This window comes from Lagenorhynchus albirostris, chromosome 4 (assembly GCF_949774975.1).
Source record: "Lagenorhynchus albirostris chromosome 4, mLagAlb1.1, whole genome shotgun sequence".
Lineage (NCBI taxonomy): Eukaryota > Metazoa > Chordata > Mammalia > Artiodactyla > Delphinidae > Lagenorhynchus > Lagenorhynchus albirostris.
This window is the reverse complement of record NC_083098.1, coordinates 38,537,929-38,556,244: the sequence shown is the minus strand read 5'-3', so window position 1 is coordinate 38,556,244 and position 18,316 is coordinate 38,537,929. Positions and strand designations below refer to the sequence as shown.

Below are 18,316 nucleotides of genomic sequence, written 5' to 3'. Positions count from 1 at the left end.
ATATTGATAAATATACACTTTTCATAGGACCCAGTAATCCCACTCCTAGGTACAACTCAAGAAAACTGAAAACATTTGTCGTACACACAGACCTGTACATAACTTTTTACAGCAGCTTTATTTATAATCGTCCAAAACGGAGAACTCAAATGTCCAACTCATGAACGGATGAACAAATCGTGGTACCTCAATATAATGGAATGCTACTCAACAATACAAAGGAACAAATTTAGTGGCGTGCTAGGGCTGACTGGTACAGCTTATGAAAGCCCACTGTTAATTTTCAGGAGTTTTGCAAGCTGATTTAGGTAGCTTAACACGGGCCATGATGAGAGTATACACACTGCAATAATTAACAGATGCTATCAATCAGGGATTGTTTTTTCTTTTCTGGAGAGCAGGCTGTTACAATGTTTATCAGCACACCATTTAAAAAACTACTGATACATGCAACAACTTAATGAATATCAAAAGTATTATGATATATATATGGAATCTAAAAGAAAAAATGGTTCTGAAGAAACTAGGGGCCAGACAGGAATAAAGACACAGACGTGGAGAGTGGACTTGAGGATACGGGGAGGGGGAAGGGTAAGCTGGGATGAAGTGAGAGAGTGGCATGGACATACATACACTACCAAATATAAAATAGATAGCTAGTGGGAAGCAGCCACATAGCACAGGGAGATCAGCTCGGTGCTTTGTGACCACCTAGAGGGGTGGGAGAGGGAGGGTGAGAGGGAGACGCAAGAGGGACGGGATATGGGGATATGTGTATATGTATGGCTGATTCACTTTGTTATATATAGCAGAAGCTAACACACAATTGTAGAGCAATTATACTCCCATAAAGATGTTGGAAAAAAAAAAAAGGATTACGATAAATGAAGACACCAAAGACTACATACTGTACGATTTCATTTATGTGATATTATAAAAGACAACAGGGACATTAATTTGATTAACAGTTGCCAAGGCCTGGAGGTAGAGGGAACAGATTCGCTACAGAGGGGCATGAGAGAACTTTTTGGAGTGATAGAAATGTTTCATATGTTGATTGTGGTGGTGATCAGCCAATTGTATACATCTGCCAAAACTTTTACCACATGTAAATTATACCCAGTAAACCTGACTACAAAAAAATTATAGAGTAGAAGTCATTTATCTCTTAATTCTTTTATGGATGACAAATGCATCACACATACAAAGAGGGAACTGGAACTTAGTGGAAATAGATAACTCACATAAAGAGAAAATGGTAGAAAAAAAAAAGTGAACTTGTAATCACAGGAAGTAAAAAAACAGGGTCGGGATAATCCTGCCAAGAATAATGTAGAAATGGCCCTACTTTGAGTGTCATTCCAGACCAGTATCATTAAGAGAGGTTAGTATCACTAAGGTCTCTTCCTACTCAGAGTCAGTGGCTCAAAAATCCCGTGATATTTTGTGTTATGACAATGTCAGATCCACTTTTCAACTACAACGAAACATCAATTACTCATTTTAACATCAAGCAAATGCTGTCATTGACTTAGAGCCAAGTGCAGCTTTGTTGTTAGGAGTGCTGGCTCTGACTTTAGACAGTCTGTGCTCAAATGCTGGCCCGCCAGTGGCTATGACTTTGAACAAGCTTCTCTCGATATCTATTTCCCCATCTGTAAAATGGGATTAACATTTTCCTGAGGTTTCAATAAGAATGCATGAAAAATGACTTCTATGTGCTAAACTGTCAATAACAAACATTTCTTATGTATAATTGGAAGTGAAAGATATAAATTATCAAATCTAATCCTAAGAATTTTAATTTTCCTAACATAGGAGATTTATTCTTTAATTATATATCCAGTGGTTCATAATTCTTTGCATACATAGCCAGATCTTTTTGAGAATGTGTTGACTCCATGGACCCTTTCCCCAGAAGAAAATGCAAATATATGCTACATTCATATGATTCCCAAGGATTCAAGGACCCTCTGAAGCTCATGCATGAAATTAAAAATGCCTGATGTAAACTCTTAAAATTACAAAGTTGAGCAGTGGATTTTAAGAATTGTCAAAGTAGAGAATCCAAATAATATTGAAACAGCACACTGTCATTTACTTTTCTAAAAAAACTTTTCTTTTCCAAGTAAGACCAGAACATCATGTTTCTAATTCATATCTCCTTTCTACAGAAATTTTAAATTAGAAGCATAACATTTTTTACATGAATCAATTTCAACTCACAAAAAGACACTAGTAGTAGAAACCTATATTTCTACCAGCCAGAGAATGAATGGTTCATAGTGTAACATGCACCACTGATGCTCAAATATCATAGGAAGGGTTCCCAAGTCAGTCTAATGCAGTATGTATTTTTAAATATCAAAAAAAACTGATTCCTATGCTTAGCGTCCCATGTTAAAGTTTTATTTTTCTTTTCAAGCGAGATTTATATTTTCCTAGACGTACGCACTACTAGCACATCTAGTTTATTTATTTTTTTAATCAAACATATTTTTGGTTGTTTTATGTTGTTTATTTGTTACCCCGTCTGATGGTGGAAACTGTTCCAAACCTGCTATCAAATAATTCCAACCTGGAAATATGCTGCTATCTCAAAGCAAAAGGTTTTGTTTTGCTTTAATTGTTTCGTTTTCATACTACAATAACCACTTGGCACTGACCAACTCATGCCCATCACTGAACAAAAAATATTTTTTCGCATGCAGTAGCACCATTTTCCCACAGGAAACAACGATTTTTAAGGCACTGGAAGTCGAGGCAAGGGTTCACATACATAGTAAACATCCTTTCAATCGGTTTTATCTGATTATTTCAGTGAAAGGAAAACCTAACACCGTAGATCTCGGAATTCAATGGTAAAAATCAATGAAACGCTGCACCTGAGGATCACACACTGGCCAGGTCTGCCGAATGGCTTTTGGTCGGAAAGGTCACATCTGCTGTTTAAATCCCACACTAACCGTGAATGTTCGCGATGCCACCACATCCCCCGTACAAGAGAAAAAAAGGGCAAACACACTCCGCGAGAGCATCTCTGGTTGCTTCCACAAACGAAGGTTTCCAGCACAGGGCGTGGGGGTGGGGGGAAGAGCAGGGCTCGGGAATAAGCCAGGAGAGGCCCGCAGTCAGCGGAGACAGCGCCCGAGGGATGGAGGCCTCGCTCGACGGCGCCCGGGGGCGGGGGGCTCCGGAAGCCGAGACCCCGCGGGGTCTGGCTGAGGGACCCGGACCGGACCCCGGTTCCTGTATCGCCAAGTTACGCCCCCACTGCTTACAGGAGGTAGCGTCCAGCCCCCTCCTCCCCCACCCCCCGAACTACCCCAGCATCGCTCCCCACCGACCGCAGCCCTTGACCCCAACCCCGACCCGTCCGCTACGGCGCCCTCTCCAGGCCGCGGTGGAGGACACAGGCCAGGCCGCCAGCCCTGGAGACGGCGGCGGTGGCTCTGGGGCAGCGCTGTCCCGGGGGAGGACGGCAGCTGGGCCGCGGCCTGTCCCCAGGGGCAGCAGGCGCAGGGCCGCGAGTGGGCAGCGCCTCCGCCCCTTACGAACAAAGCGGCCGCGGCGCGCCGGGCGCAGGGCTGGGGGTGGGAGGCGGCGGGCAGGGGGCACTACTCACCGGAGGGCGGGTGGGCGCAGGCTGGCCTGACCCGGAGCGGGACCGGGGCGGGCCGGGCTCCGCGCCGCAGGCGCGCTGGCGACGGGGAGGGGGCGGCGGGCGCGGCGTCCACGGTGGGGCCCGGGAGCCCCGCTGAGGGGGACGAGGCTTCGGGCCGGGATCGATGCTGCGGCCGTGGGGTGCGGGAGCTGGTCGGCCGAGGCGTGCAGCGGCGCTAGGCGGCCAGGGTAGCGACGCCGCCGCCTCTCCCTTCTCCTGCCCCTCTCCCTGCTCCCCTGCGTCCTCCTCCTCGCTGGGTCCCCGCCGCCGCCGCCGCCGCCTCAGCCTCGGCGCTTCTCGGGCTTCTCTTCTCCATCAAGGCCGGGCCGCCCCGCAGGGACCATCCCGGAAAGTGAGGGGCTGTTGCCGTTTCCCGCAGCTGTTGGTGGCCATCTTTAATCCTCCTCCTCCTCCTCCTCCTCCGGCTTTCTCCACCTCCCGCTGGCTGCCTGACTGACTGACTCTGGATCCTCCTCTTTCCTTTCCTGCCCCTCCTACTGAGCCGGCCGCAGAAATTGCAGACGCTCTTCCTCTTAACCCTTCTGTCTTTCCTTCCTCTATCCTTACTTCCCTTCCCTCTGCTTCCCGCTTGTACCCTTCTCTTACTAGCTGGCTTCGCCCGCTCTTGCAGGCAGCGGGCTCCGATTCTCTTAGCCTGAGTTTGGCCCCCCTTTTCACTCTTGTCCCTCTCTCTCTTCCCTTCCAAGAGGTACACACCCCAGCTTCCTTCCTTTCCCCCGTCCTGCTCTCAGCTGCTCCCGTTTCCCTCTCCCAATCCCAGCCCCTCTCCCGCGGTTCTCACCCTCCTCTGTCCCAATTAGTCCAAAGACTCAGCTAAGAAAGGACAGCTGGGTTCTGCTCTCCTTAACCCTACACCCATTTGCTGGATGCTGTCAGGCAGCGATGGAAGAACGGGAGGCTGGGTTAATTTTACACAAGCTGGAGTACAAAAGGACTGCCCACGCTAGCTGTTCTACTACGCAGCTTTGAAACTCCTGGATGGTGTCGTGTTTGGCTCCGGCCCAATAAAGGACCGAGGCATTGAAGAGCCCAGTCTCGGTTGCCTTCCCTCAGTGACCTTGAGCTGGTCACCTTAAGATTTTAGGGTTTTTTTTTTCCCCTTTCCTGTAAAGGGCATTACTTATACCTTTGCAGTCCTAACAAACAAGTGTTTAGACCCAATTAGCACGCTTTGGTAAAGCTAGAGATGCTAGTGATCATCAGTTTGCCCCTCTGTTGTTTGTTGCTAATCAACCCAGTGGACAGTTTGGGGCATACTGTAGTTCTGGCAATGGAGGCAAGCTGAGCCAGCAATTGTGAGTGGACTCCCTTAAGCAGGCTTAGAGTGGGGAAGTGGTAATATCATCGTTCTAATGACAAACTTGTTTTTCCTAACACAGCAATCTACAGAAGCTTGTGAATTTCCTCTACTAAAGATGAAGCAAGCTGGACTTGCTGTTTGCTTCTTTTCAGCCACTTGGCCTTTGGCAAGTTGGACCCATTTGTAAGGATTCACTCACAGATTACTTCAAGATCCAGCATTGCTGACAAATACAGGGGATATTATATGTGAGCACTTTGGGAAGGGTCAGAGTGGCTATCAAAAAAAAGCACCTTGCCCTTGAAGAATAAGATGAGTAGACGTGTTCAAAGGTTATTCCCTTCCATAGGCCAATTATAGAGAGAAATGTTTTAAAATGTAGTTTTATATTCTACTTCAAAGTGAGTAATTTTTTTAAGTTCAAATGTAAAATTTTGTTATAAATATGTGTTTCAAGCTGTTTGAAAAGGATATGTCAAAACAAACCTAAAAATATGTTTTAATAAAAAACATTGGTATACTGTGGGAGGCAGGGAGGTGGGGTTCTAATCTTTTTCTTTGATCCTCACAAAGTAACCTGTACCTAGTTCGGTTCCAGATTTCAGTTGCCATCTTTCAATACCAGTAATTCTTCTATTTGAAATCAACAACCTGTATCAACATCTAAAACTCTTTTAAACCCAAATAAAGTCTTTGAGACGGCTTTGTATAATACATTTTAGAATAAATTATTAAAAACAAAGCACCTGGGCTTCCCTGGTGGCGCAGTGGTTGGGGGTCCGCCTTCCGATGCGGGGGGCGCAGGTTCGTGGCCCGGTCTGGGGGGATCCCGCGTGCCGCGGAGCGGCTGGGTCTGCGTCGGGGGTGGGGGGGACGCAGCGGTGAGAGGCCCGCGTGCCGCAAAAAAATTAAAAAAATAAAGTAAAAACAAAGCACCTACATGGTGTAAGGCTGTGTGTGTGTGTGTGTGTGTGTGTGTGTGTCTACATGTGTGTTTTCTTTCTGGCCTTTAGGTGTTTATTCTTTATTTAGATTTTGTGTTTCTCCAGTTTATTACTAGACAAAATTACCACAAAATTCTTGATTCTTAAGTATTTCCTTATAAAAGTGAATATTTTCAGAGAAAATAAAATGGATAACATGAACACAGAGTAAGAAAATGAGTTGACTTAAACACTGTGGGCAGCATGGGTTTTAAAAGGATTTTCAGTTAAATATGAGGTTTCAGGAAACTTATTATGATTTTATTTACACCAAAGAAAGAAGAGTTCTACATTTTTAAAGTCATTAACACTTTAATTAGGAACGTTTTTCTTTTGAAGAAAATACACTGCAATGAAGTGCATGGATAGATCAGTATGCAAATGCAGCCCTTTCTTGTTAATGTCTTACAAACTAAAAATCTCACATAGTTTCTTCAGTGATATAAATATTGACAGGGGTGTGATAGGGAGGGTATTGGGGATATATGTATGCATATAGCTGATTCACTTTGTTGTACAGCAGAAAGTAACAACATTGTAAAGCAATTATACTCCAATAAAGATGTGTAAAAATAAATATTGACAAAAAGATAAAATATTAAAAAAGTGATAAAAATGTAGCAAGCTTTTTCTGTTTTTACTGAAGCCATGTAAACATAAGCACTGTAATAATGGACAGTACCCTGCATATTCACTTTTTTGCAGCTCTGCTTCAGATCTGTCATCATTACAGCCCTTACCTTCTTTAGTCTTTGTTGCTGGCTAAGTGTAGTTTCTCTGTCATCTTAGGGTTCGGGGATAAAAATAAAGGTCAGATCAGGTTCTCCAGCAACATGGTTATTGTTTCATACGTATTCACTCTCAGATAAACTCAAGGTCCTCTATAAAACAAAGAATTGTGTTAAACTCGGGTAAACCCTTTGTGCAGAGGCCAGATGGAAAAGGATTGAGACATGTGCAACAAACTCCTCTGGGAATAGAGGAGCAAACACGAAGGGCTATTTCTAAGCAGAGTCTGGTCCCGAAATTACAATTCATGAATAAAATGACTGTGGAGAATAACGATCAAGAGAATATCTGTGACAATAAACAAAACCCATATTTGTTTTTAACATGATTGAGAATTCTATGAACATGAATAAGCAAAGCATAACTTTGGCTCATGAAGAATATTGAAATGTAAGTGGAAGAAAATAAAAAATAGTAGAAAATAACAAATTTGGAAAATTGTTAGGATAAATAATATGTATTGACAATTTGTTATTTAAACAATTATTTTCTTTACATTTACATTTAACACTAAGAATTTAAAGTTAAACAGGTAGAATTATCTCACAGATAAACATAAGTAAGTTATAGAATTTTTAAGATATTTATCACCAGGATACAGAATGCTAAATTATGCTGGAACACAAAGATTAAAAGGAATTGAAACTTCAATCAACATATTTTTAAATTACATAACTATTATTTTTGAAATATGTGTCCATTTTCCCAAGCTATTAGCTACAACAATAGAAATGCCATATTGTTTTCCCTTGCTTGACAGAGCCAAATGGAAAATAAACAGGGCAAGCAAATGAAAGTCTCTGGGGATCATGGGAATTGAATGACTATAAAAAACATACTCCAGACAAGAATATAGTCTTGGATAAATATTCAGTTTTATTCTCATAATCTCTGTTCTTTTAGAAAAGACAGTTAATAATATTTCTGCTCCACCTCTTCCTCTTTAGATGGACTGTCTAAAATATCAAGTGAATAATGACAAGCCATATTTATCTGCACTGGTTGAAATTTAGTATCATTCTTCACTCCTCAATTTAGAGAACTCCATATAATTAACTGATGAGCTGTCCTCCAGACAGTGCCATTTAGAGTCATTACTGCACTCTAATTGGGGAGAAATGCTTTTAGAAAGTTCTAATTAGAGACTTTTTTTGTTCTTCTTATACATACATTCAAAAGAGGTACTGTTTTGTGGGGGTTTTGTCGGGGTGGGGGTGGGGGGAGGTTAGGTTGTAGCTTGGTGTATTGTTTTTGTATTTTTACTTAAGTAAGTGATACAAGGTAAAGCTTCTTCAGATTTTGAAGAGTAAATGACCACATGAGGAAACTGAATACTAACAATTTTGCTTTTGCTCATCATAATGATCATGATTATAATAGAAACGGATTTTTGAACAATTCATTATTAATGATTTGTATTTCTACTTAAAGTTTGAAGGTTCTCTTAACTTTCAATTCCTTATATCAATATTTCTTTATAGAGAGTTCAGACTTTTAAAACAGTACCTTGACAATGTTTTTACAAGTTAAATATAGTAGTATGCAGACTAGATTTATTAAACTCATTTTAAAAATTTGGCAAAAAATTCAAATGGCTTATTATAGGTCACTTAGTGTATATTTGGGGGTACTCTGAATAAAACCAAGATCTCCCGACTCACTCTCAAGTTCAAAAACTTCACAGTTGAAAGGATTAATCCTACAGGTGAGAAACTGAAGCCCAATGAAACTTTTAACTATGCCACATTAAATATAATTTAAACTTTATTTCCAGAAGTACTGTTCAACATTGACCTTTCTCAGAAATAAAGCCAAGGAACAAAGTAAAATAAACTGGGTTTTCCTGTTGTTTACAAAAATGAGAACAATTTTTAAAAAATAAAAAGAATTTAAGAAAGTTCAAGTTGACTAAAAAAAAAAAGTGTGAATTATTTTTTAATCTGGACCAGCCCCATTCTATAATATTTATTTTTAGATCAAAAAGTGTAAAGTTGACTCTCAAAAATACTGTGTAATTTAATAGGTTGAGTCTAAATTGTAAGAGTCTAAAGGACTCAGGAGAGAGAAAGAAAACAACAAAAACACCTCTATTACCTAAATAAAGTAAAACAGTGCCATCTGCTGACCAGAATGAAAAAAGTAGTTGGTCTTTGACTCATCTATGAGAAAATAAAGGAGTTCAAGCAATAGATATTAATTTATTCTACGTCTTTTCTTTTTTCTTAATTTTTTTTTTGGCTGCATTGGGTCTTTGTTGCTGCATGTGGGATTTCTCTAGTTGCAGTGGGAAGGGGCTACCCTTCCTTGCAGTGTGCGGGCTTCTCTTTGAGGAGCATGGGTTCCAGGCTCACAGGCTTCAGTAGTTACAGCAGGTGGGCTCAGTAGTTGCGGCACGTGGGCCCTAGAACGTGCGGGTTTCAGTAGTTGCGGAGCGTGGGCTCTAGGGCTCCTGGGCTTCAGTAGTTGTGGCGTGTGGGCTTAGTTGCTCCGCGGCATGTGGGATCTTCCCGGACCAGGGATCAAACCCATGTCCCCTGCACTGGCAGGCAGATTCTTAACCACTGCACCACCAGGGAAGTCCCTCCACACGTCTTTGAATCATGCTAAAAAGTACTATGCTGGTGACGTAAAATTAATCAGCCTCCTATACGGAAATTTCAGATTATATTCTGTACTAGCTTGTGATTGTTAGTATTATTCAAAATCCAGCCAACAGTTAAATCTGATCATATCAGTAAATGTGGCCATTTGGCTAAAACCACATTTAGTTTTATGGATAAAATGCAAATGAGTACATGAAGTTATTAACCTGTAATTTTGAATTTGATAAATTTTATATAAAGATTTTTGTTTCTAAATGTATAATCACTCTAAAAATAATTTGGAAAATAGAAAAATTTAAAGTTTGATTCTTGACCTAAGTATTTCACTTTGCAAATATGTGAGGGACTGCTAGGCCATAAACTTGATTGCCTGCAGGAGATATAAATAAGATCTAGTATATGCCCTCATTTAGTTCACCATCTAGTGAAGGAGACAGAGGTAAACCTGAAATTATAATGTCTTAAGAACTATAGCAGAGCATATACAGGATGGTACAGAAATACCTCATTCTACGCTAGTGAGACACACAAATCATTATCAACAATTCATATAAACTGAAATATAATAAGCATTTGTTCTTGTCGTCAACTGCTATAACTAATCCTCTGACTTGTGCAAGAACTTTATTTTAAAACTTTCTCCCCGCATGGTGTTTTTGTTCTATTGCTTTACTCCGAAACCTCAAAAGGCTAACACATCCTTAACACTTCAATTTCTCTCGTTTCTTGCATCAAGTCTACTGCCAGATACAATTTTACTCCCTAAGTATCTCTTAAACATTAACCTTCTTTCTATTTTCTCTGGCACTATCCTAGGCTCACTATCACAACTGCAATAACCTCTTATCTGATCTACCCACATTCACTTGGATCCCTTCCAATCCATTGTTCCCACTTAAAAATTTCAGTGCCTCTCAGGACCTGGCATGGTTGGTTCACCAACCACCTCTCTAGCATCAGCTCACACCATGATTTCTTGCAATTTCTCTGCTGCTGTCACCCTGGCCTGCTTTCAGTTCCTATGTCTTGGCATGCTCCCTCTGCCACAGCTATTCCCTGTCACTCTGCTCTTTACTACCTTAAATAAGCCTTCACTGAACTACCTAAGTGACAAAATTCCACCATTAAACATTTTCATAGAACCACTCAGCTTCCTTCATACCACTCATCACAGATGCAGCTTTGTAGTTTTATATGTTATTAAGTGACTTATGTCTGTAAATTCAATGAGGACAATGACTGTGTCTGTTTTGGCTCTTTATTGTTCCAAACTTATCAACATCATTTTTCATTACAAAAATTTTCCAATTCATATAGAAAAGTTTTGAATCAAGCAATTAAGAACTATCATAACTCAATAAAGTATACTAATAAAAAGGATGAATAAAATAAGGTGGATTATTGATGATTCCAAATGTACACTATTTTCTTTTATTGAAACACTAATTTAGTTTATTATTTTCTCCTGCTTCTTTCCTATATGTCACAATAAGACTAGAAAACATATTTGTTTTCTTTAAGATTTGCCTACTGAGTCTAGTTATCTTAATCAGAATGCTTGCTAATTTGGGGGTGCACTATCTTCAAGACATTATTATATTGGGGGAGGAACTACAAATAAAGTTAAACATGGACCTAATATTTTCTAGATCTTCTCCATCATTGAAATGTTTTGTGCTTCCTCTTTTGTTCTTTCTTATCTCCTGACACTTCTGCTATCATTACGTGCCTTTAAAAATCAAGTTCCTTTTTTACTGTACTTTTGAAATTTCCAGCAAGTGGGATGGGAATAGAGGGACACAACAACAAACAAATCAACCAAAACACAACCTACAGCTTCTTTGTTTTATTTTTAAAATTTTCTCAGTAGCTTGGGTTTTCAGATAGAACCAATCACTAATAAATAATTTCTATTTTCTTACCTTGTCAAGAAATTAAATCATTCTGAATTTAAATTGAGGTTATATAAAATCAGTTGAGGTTATATGGCATCAATCGATGCAATAACAAATACTAGTTTTTCTTTAAATAAACCAAATTTAATTTAATAATATACTGATGGCTAATTTTATGTATCAACTTGACTGAACCATGAGGTACCCAGATATTTGGGTAAACATGTTTGATGTGTCTGTGAGAGTGTTTCTGGATGAGGTTAACATCTGAATTGGTAGACTGAGTAAAGCAGATTGCCCTCACCAATGTAGGTGGGCCTCATCCAATCTGTAGAAGACCTTAATAAAATAAAAAGGCAGAGTAAGGGAGAATTTGCTCTCTGTGTGACTGTCTTCAAACTGGGACATTGGTCTTCTCCTCCTTTGGACTGGAACTTATACCATTGACTCTCCTGGATCTCCAGCTTGCTGACTAAAGCTCTTGGGACTTCTGAGCCTCCATAACTGTGTGAATCAATCCCTTATATTGGATCTCTTCATTTTATCTATATATATAATATTATATATATAATATATATATATTATATATTATATATATTATATTATATATAATATATATTATATATTATATATATTATATTATATATAATATATATATTATATATATATCTCCTACTGGTTTTGTTTGTATTGGTCTGGAGGACGCAGACTAATCATGTACCATGACATTAAAGAACGACTATAGGTACCTGGATTTTACACTATTTAAACATAGTTATGTTGATTGATTTTGGTTTTAAATTCCATTCAATTTCATCTTGCATATCCATCAGTTTATAAAATAAGATTGAATACACACACACACGCACACACACACAATCCTTGGTCCTTTAATTCCAAGTCTCTTCATTGTTCAAATGTGGGGGAATATCTCCCAACCTCTTTTCTTTTCCCTCCAAATTTTGCAAAGCGGTGGCCTATTTATACTCAATTTCTCCACTCAAATCCCTAATAGTCATCAATTGCCTGACTTTAACACTCTGTTGAAACTACTCTCACCAAAATCACTAATGATCTCCTAGTGCAACATCAAATGATTTCCATTTTAAACTATAGGTTCTCTATCCTTATTTTGGAAATGCTGATATTGGTTTGGCCAAAAAGTGCCTTCGATTTTTAAGTAAAAATAAAAGACACACTTTTCATTTTTACCAAGAGCTTTATTGAACAACGTATTCACCATTTTGTTCCACTACCTTCTACCATTTTTCAGGCAACTTCATAATTCCATCTTCCCAAAACTTTTTATCTTTTGAGCAAAGAACTGTTCCAGGTGCCTTTTACAGTCTTCCAGGGAATTGAAATTTTTTCCATTAAGAGAATTTTGTAAAGACCTAAATAAATGGAAATCCGAAGGTGCAATATCTGGTGAATATGGTGGTTGAATCAGAACTTCCCAGCCAAGCTGTAACAGTTTTTATCTGGTCATCAAAGAAACATGTGGTCTTGCGTTAACCTGATGGAAGATTATGCATTTTCTGTTGACTAATTCTGGATGCTTTTTGTCAAGTGCTGCTTTCAGTTGGGCTAACTGGGAGCAGTACCTGTTGGAATTAATCATTTGGTTTTCTGGAAGGAGCTCATAATAGAGGACTCCCTTCCAATCCCACCATATACATGACATCAGCTTCTTTGGATGAAGACGGGCCTTTGGTGTGGTTGGTGGTGGTTCATTTCACTTGCCCCACAATCTCTTCCATTCCACATAATTGTACAGTATCCACTTTTCATCACCCATCACAATTTGTTATAAAAACAGAATGTTTTCATTATGTTTAAGTATAGAATCACATGAGGAAATATGGTCAAGAAGGTTTTTCTTGCTTAACTATGTGGAACCCAAACATCAAAGCGATTAACATAACCAAGCTGGTGCAAATGATTTTCAATGCTTGATTTGGCTATTTTGAGTATGTTGGCTGTCTCCCGAGTGGTATAACGTTGATTGTTCTCAATTAATGTCTCGATTTGATCGCTATCAGCTTCAACTGGTGTACCCGACTGTGGAGCATTGTCCAGTGAGAAATCTCCAACACGAAATTTTGCAAACCACTTTTGACACATTCGATCAGTCACAGCACCTTCTCCATACACTGTACAAATCTTTTTTCGCGTTTCAGTTGCGTTTTTACCTTTCTTGAAATAAAGCATAATATGCCGAAAATGTTGCTTTTTTCTTCCATCTTCAATATTAAAATGGCTACACAAAAATTCACGAATTTTGATAAGTCTCTTTTTAAATGCCACCTGTTATGGCAGCTGTCACGTACAATCTAACAATATTGTCTCAAGTGAAGTTAAAGACAACTAGATGCTATTAGAGCCATCTTATGGAAAAAAAAATCAAATGAACCCTTTGACCAACCCAATACTTTCTCTCCCTGATAGTTTCTTTAGTTTATGTGACACTGCTTCTGGATTCCTCTCAAATTCTCTACCCATTCTTTCTGTTTCCTTTACCAAATCTATTTCTTCTGCCTGATCCTTACAGTTATTGCTTTCCAAGTTGACACTGTCATTCCACTTGTCCTGTCAGTAATTCTTCTGAATTCATTTCTATACACTGATTACATAACTTGATATCCCCAACCTAGACCATTCCCCATACTTTTAGTCTCATATCCAATTACTTGTTAGATACTTTGTATTCAATCTCTAAAACTGAAATTATTATCTTCCCCTAAACCTGTTTCTATTCCTATTTCCTATATTTCAGTTGTAGTAGTCTTCATTTGTTTGTTTGTTTTGTTTTTTGCGGTACACGGGCCTCTCACTGTTGTGGCCTCTCCCGTTGCGGAGCACAGGCTCCGGACGCGGCGGCTCAGCGGCCATGGCTCACGGGCCCAGCTGCTCCGCGGCATGCAGGATCTTCCCGGACCGGGGCACGAACCCGTGTCCCCTGCTTTGGCAGGCGGACTCTCAATCACTGCACCACCAGGGAAGCCCAGTAGTCTTCATTTGACCTTTTTTTTTTGAATGAATGAAAATGCCAGCATAGTGGGGCAATCTCTGTGACATATGGAGGGTGTAGTAAATTGCATTATTGTTTACTCTTTTGCTGTTGATCCCTGGTGGACAGTTGTATTTTCCTGCCTTAATGACAGCAGATTTGACCATGAGACTTGCTCTGGCTAGTAAAATGCAAGCATAATGACTGTGTCACTTCCCAGCAGATACTTAAGAGCCAGAACACACTTTGCCATGCTCTTTTTGCCCTATACCAGGACAATCAACAATATTCTAGATGCTTCATCAGCTCAGGTGCTGGCATGAAGGTGACGCCATAGTCGCATGACTGAAAATAAAACCTGAAGATTACAGTCACTGAAATTTGGGGGTCATTTGTTAACATAATAAATCCTAGCCTATACTGACTGATCTAGGACTGGAGAAGTTTTACCCAAATAATTTTACAGTTATCCATGTAATTAATAATGTACAAAGGCAACAGAAAGATGTTCTCAGATATGCAAGTCCTATCAGACATCTTTATATGATTTTTAAGAATGAATACCTTAAATATTTCTCCAACAACTGAAATATGAGAGCCAATGAGAATGAGGGTTTGAAATGACTGTCTGAAACCAATGAAACTAGGTAAAAGAGTGATATCTGAAAAAAAGGGTTGCAAATCTGCTTACAAACTGAATGCAAATATCATAAATAATTCTTAAAAAGGAGATATAAAATATTCATATAGTAACACTTTGGATCTAAATTCCATATTGTATTAGCAAAACTGATAAGGAAAAGAGAAAAATTTACAAAATTCACTGTATCAAATAGAATTAGAAATATATCATTTTACTCTGAACTTTGAATATTAAGTAAGGTTAAATAATTATGTTAAAATTCTTAAAGATAGTTTAGTAGAAACTTGTAGTTAAGATGGAAAAATAAAGATATTTTTATTTCATACCCCTCCTTGATACCTACTAATTGTTAAAAAATAAATTAAAAAAAATGCAGAAGGGGAAAAAAAAATCTCTCATTTTCAATGAAATAAGGAAATGATACAACCCTAAATTACAAAACAGGAAGCAGGTTTACCAAGCAATGAAGTGAAATGCGGGAAGAGGCTGAGTGCTGAGAATCAAAGCATGCCTTCTCTAGCCTTGAGCAGGACACAGATTTCTCACCAAGAAACAGGAACAATCCTGAAAAACTGTGATCTGAATAGCAAGATCTGGGCCTGGAGGAGCCTCGGGAAAAGTGGAATGTCTAGTTTGATGGGGAAATGGAACTAGAGAAGACACCAGGCTGGCATGCCATCTTTACAGCCTCCAGCCTGTTGGCGATTGCTAGAGCTAAAGCAGAATGAGGAAAGGAAGAAAGGAGCCAGAAATTTCATATCACTCCCCACCCCTAAACAGATTTTTGCCAATAACTCATTGATGAGTACTCTGTGTCATGGCAGCCACTAGCTCTAAGGAAGGCAGGGAAAACACACAACTATTACAGTTTCTGTGGTACAGACAGGCAATGGAGAAGGTAAGTGAGTCTGCAATTTTTGCCACTACAAAAAAAAAAAAAAAAAGTCAGGATGGTAACTAGAAAAAAAAAAAGAAACAAAAAGAGAAAGAGAAGATAAATGAACTATGAGAGAGAGAGAATACAGTGCAAGATAAATTACCTAATAAATAGACTGAAAGTTAAAATATGCATTTCCTCATAGTCTCTGTAGTGGGCTGAAGATTGTCACCCCCAAATTCATGTCTACACAGAACTTCAGAATGTGATCTTATTAGGGAATAAGTCTCTGCAGATGTAATTAGTTAAGACAAGGTCATGCTGGATTAGAGTGGGCCCTAAATCAAATGGCTGATATCCTTATAATAAGGGAAGAGGACAAGCAGAGACACACATAGGAAAGAAGGTCATGTATTAGTGGAGGCAGAGACTGGAGTGATTATCTACAAGCCAAAGAATACCAAGAATTTCAGGGAGCCACCAGAAGGTAGGAGGAGGCTAGGAAGGATCCTTTTCTAGATCCTTCAGAAAGAGCATAGCCCTGCTGCCACCTTGTTTTCAGCTTTTTAGCCTCTGAACTATGAATCAATAAATTCCTGTTTTTTCAAGCCATCCAGTTTGTGACTTTGTTATGGAAGCCCCAGGAAACTAATACAGTCTCCAAGAAATTACATACAGCATGAGTGTGGTAGACAGACTCTAGGGTGGCCTTCATGATTTCTGCCTCTTGGTGTTTATACCCTTGTGTTAGTTCCTCTCACTGAGTGAAGGTAGGACCTATGATGCTTCTAACCAATTGAATTCAGTAAATGGATAGGATGTATATGATTATTATATGTGATTACATTACATCACATTGTAATCCAACCTGTTAGGAGACTCTGTCTTGCTGGCTTTGAAGAAGTAAGCTACCATGCTGTGAGCTCCATGCCATATGGAGAGAGCCACAAAGCAAGGAGGTAAGGTTACAACAGCAAGAAAATGGGACTCTCAGTCTGGCAGCCTGCAAGGAACTAAATTCTGTAAACAACCAAATTGAGTTGGAAAGCAGATCCATCTCCAGTCAAGCCTCAGATGAGACAGCAGCCCCAAGTGACAAAATGATTGCAGCCTTGTGAGACTTTCAAGCACAGGACCCAACTAAGCTGTGCTCAGACACCTGATGCACAGAAACTGTGAGATAACAAGTATGTGATGCTTTAAGCCACTAAGTTTTTGGTAATATTGTTATGCGGCAATAGATAACTAGTACAACACTCTGTAGAACTTGGAGAATCAATAGTTCAAAATAATAATTTAACGCATGAGAGGAGGAAATATTGAGATGGAATATCTCAGAAAATAAACTAAATAGGTAAAAACTACATTAGACAAATACAGACCAGAGGGCAGACAGCAGAAGCAAGAAGAACTATAATCCTGCAGCCTATGGAATGAAAACCACATTCACAGAAAGATAGAAAAAATGAAAAGGCAGAGGGCTATGTACCAGATGAAGGAACAAGATAAAACCCCAGAAAAACAATGAAATGAAGTGGAAATAGGCAACCTTCCAGAAAAAGAATTCAGAATAATGATAGTGAAGATGATCCAAGACCTTGGAAAAAAGATGGAGGCAAAGATCAAGAAGATGCAAGAAATGGTTAACAAAGACTTAGAAGAATTAAAGAACAAACAAACATAGATGAAAACAATACAATAACTGAAATGAAAACTACACTAGAAGGAATCAATAGCAGAATAACCAAGGCAGAAGAACGGATAAGTGACCTGGAAGACAGAATGGTGGAATTCACTGCCGGGGAACAGAATAAAGAGAAAAGAATGAAAAGAAATGAAGACAGCCTAAGAGACCTCTGGGACAACACTAAACACACCAACATTTGCATTATAAGGGTCCCAGAAGGCAAAGAGACAAAGGACCCAAGAAAATATTTGAAGAGAATATAGTTGAAAACTTCCCTAACATGGGAAAAGAAATAGCCACACAAGTCTAGGAAGCACAGAGTCCCAGGCAGGATAAACCCAAGGAGAAACACACCAAGACACATAGTAATCAAATTGACAAAAACTAAAGACAAAGAAAAATTATTAAAAGCAACAAGGGAAAAATGACAAATAACAAACAAGGGAACTCCCATAAGGTTAACAGCTGATTTCTCAGCAGAAGCTCTACAAGCCAGAAGGGAGTGACACGATATATTTAAAGTGATAAAAGGGAAGAAACTACAACCAAGATTACTCTACCTGGCAAGGATCTCATTCAGATATGACAGAGAAATAAAAAGCTTAACAGACAAGCAAAAGCTAAGAGAATTCAGCACCACCAAACCAGTTTTACAACAAATGCTAATGGAACTTCTCTAAGTGGGAAAAACAAGAGAAGAAAAGGACCTACAAAAACAAACCCCCAAAAATTAAGAAAATGGTCATAGGAACATACATATCGATAATTACCTTAAATGTGAATGGATTAAATGCTTCAACCAAAAGACACAGTCTTGCTGAATAGATACAAAAACAAGACCTAT

The 18,316-nt window shown here is 39.3% G+C and overlaps 2 protein-coding genes across 4 annotated transcripts in view; one reads left to right on the top strand and one right to left on the bottom strand.

Moving 5' to 3' along the window:
* Positions 1-4,240, bottom strand: part of WDFY3 (WD repeat and FYVE domain containing 3) — a 264,325-nt gene extending 260,085 nt beyond the window's left edge. The window contains exon 1 of the mRNA XM_060147888.1: positions 3,626-4,240. The gene's annotated coding sequence lies outside the window, so the exon portion shown is untranslated. The remainder of the gene's footprint in view (positions 1-3,625) is intronic.
* LOC132519732 (ubiquitin carboxyl-terminal hydrolase 31-like) lies at positions 3,230-5,683 on the top strand. Of its 3 annotated transcripts, none has more exons than XR_009540266.1 (2): positions 3,230-3,286; positions 5,065-5,683. XR_009540266.1 is itself a non-coding variant. In XM_060147886.1 (2 exons), the coding sequence occupies exons 1-2, from the start codon at positions 3,789-3,791 to the stop codon at positions 5,170-5,172; spliced, it is 336 nt and encodes a 111-aa protein (XP_060003869.1). In that variant the 5' UTR covers positions 3,745-3,788; the 3' UTR covers positions 5,173-5,683. The 3 variants fall into 3 exon arrangements, 2 of the variants coding, with proteins under 2 accessions (XP_060003869.1, XP_060003870.1); XM_060147886.1 differs by lacking the exon at positions 3,230-3,286 and adding an exon at positions 3,745-4,016; XM_060147887.1 differs by lacking the exons at positions 3,230-3,286; positions 5,065-5,683 and adding an exon at positions 3,745-4,418.
* Positions 5,684-18,316: the final 12,633 nt, after the last annotated feature.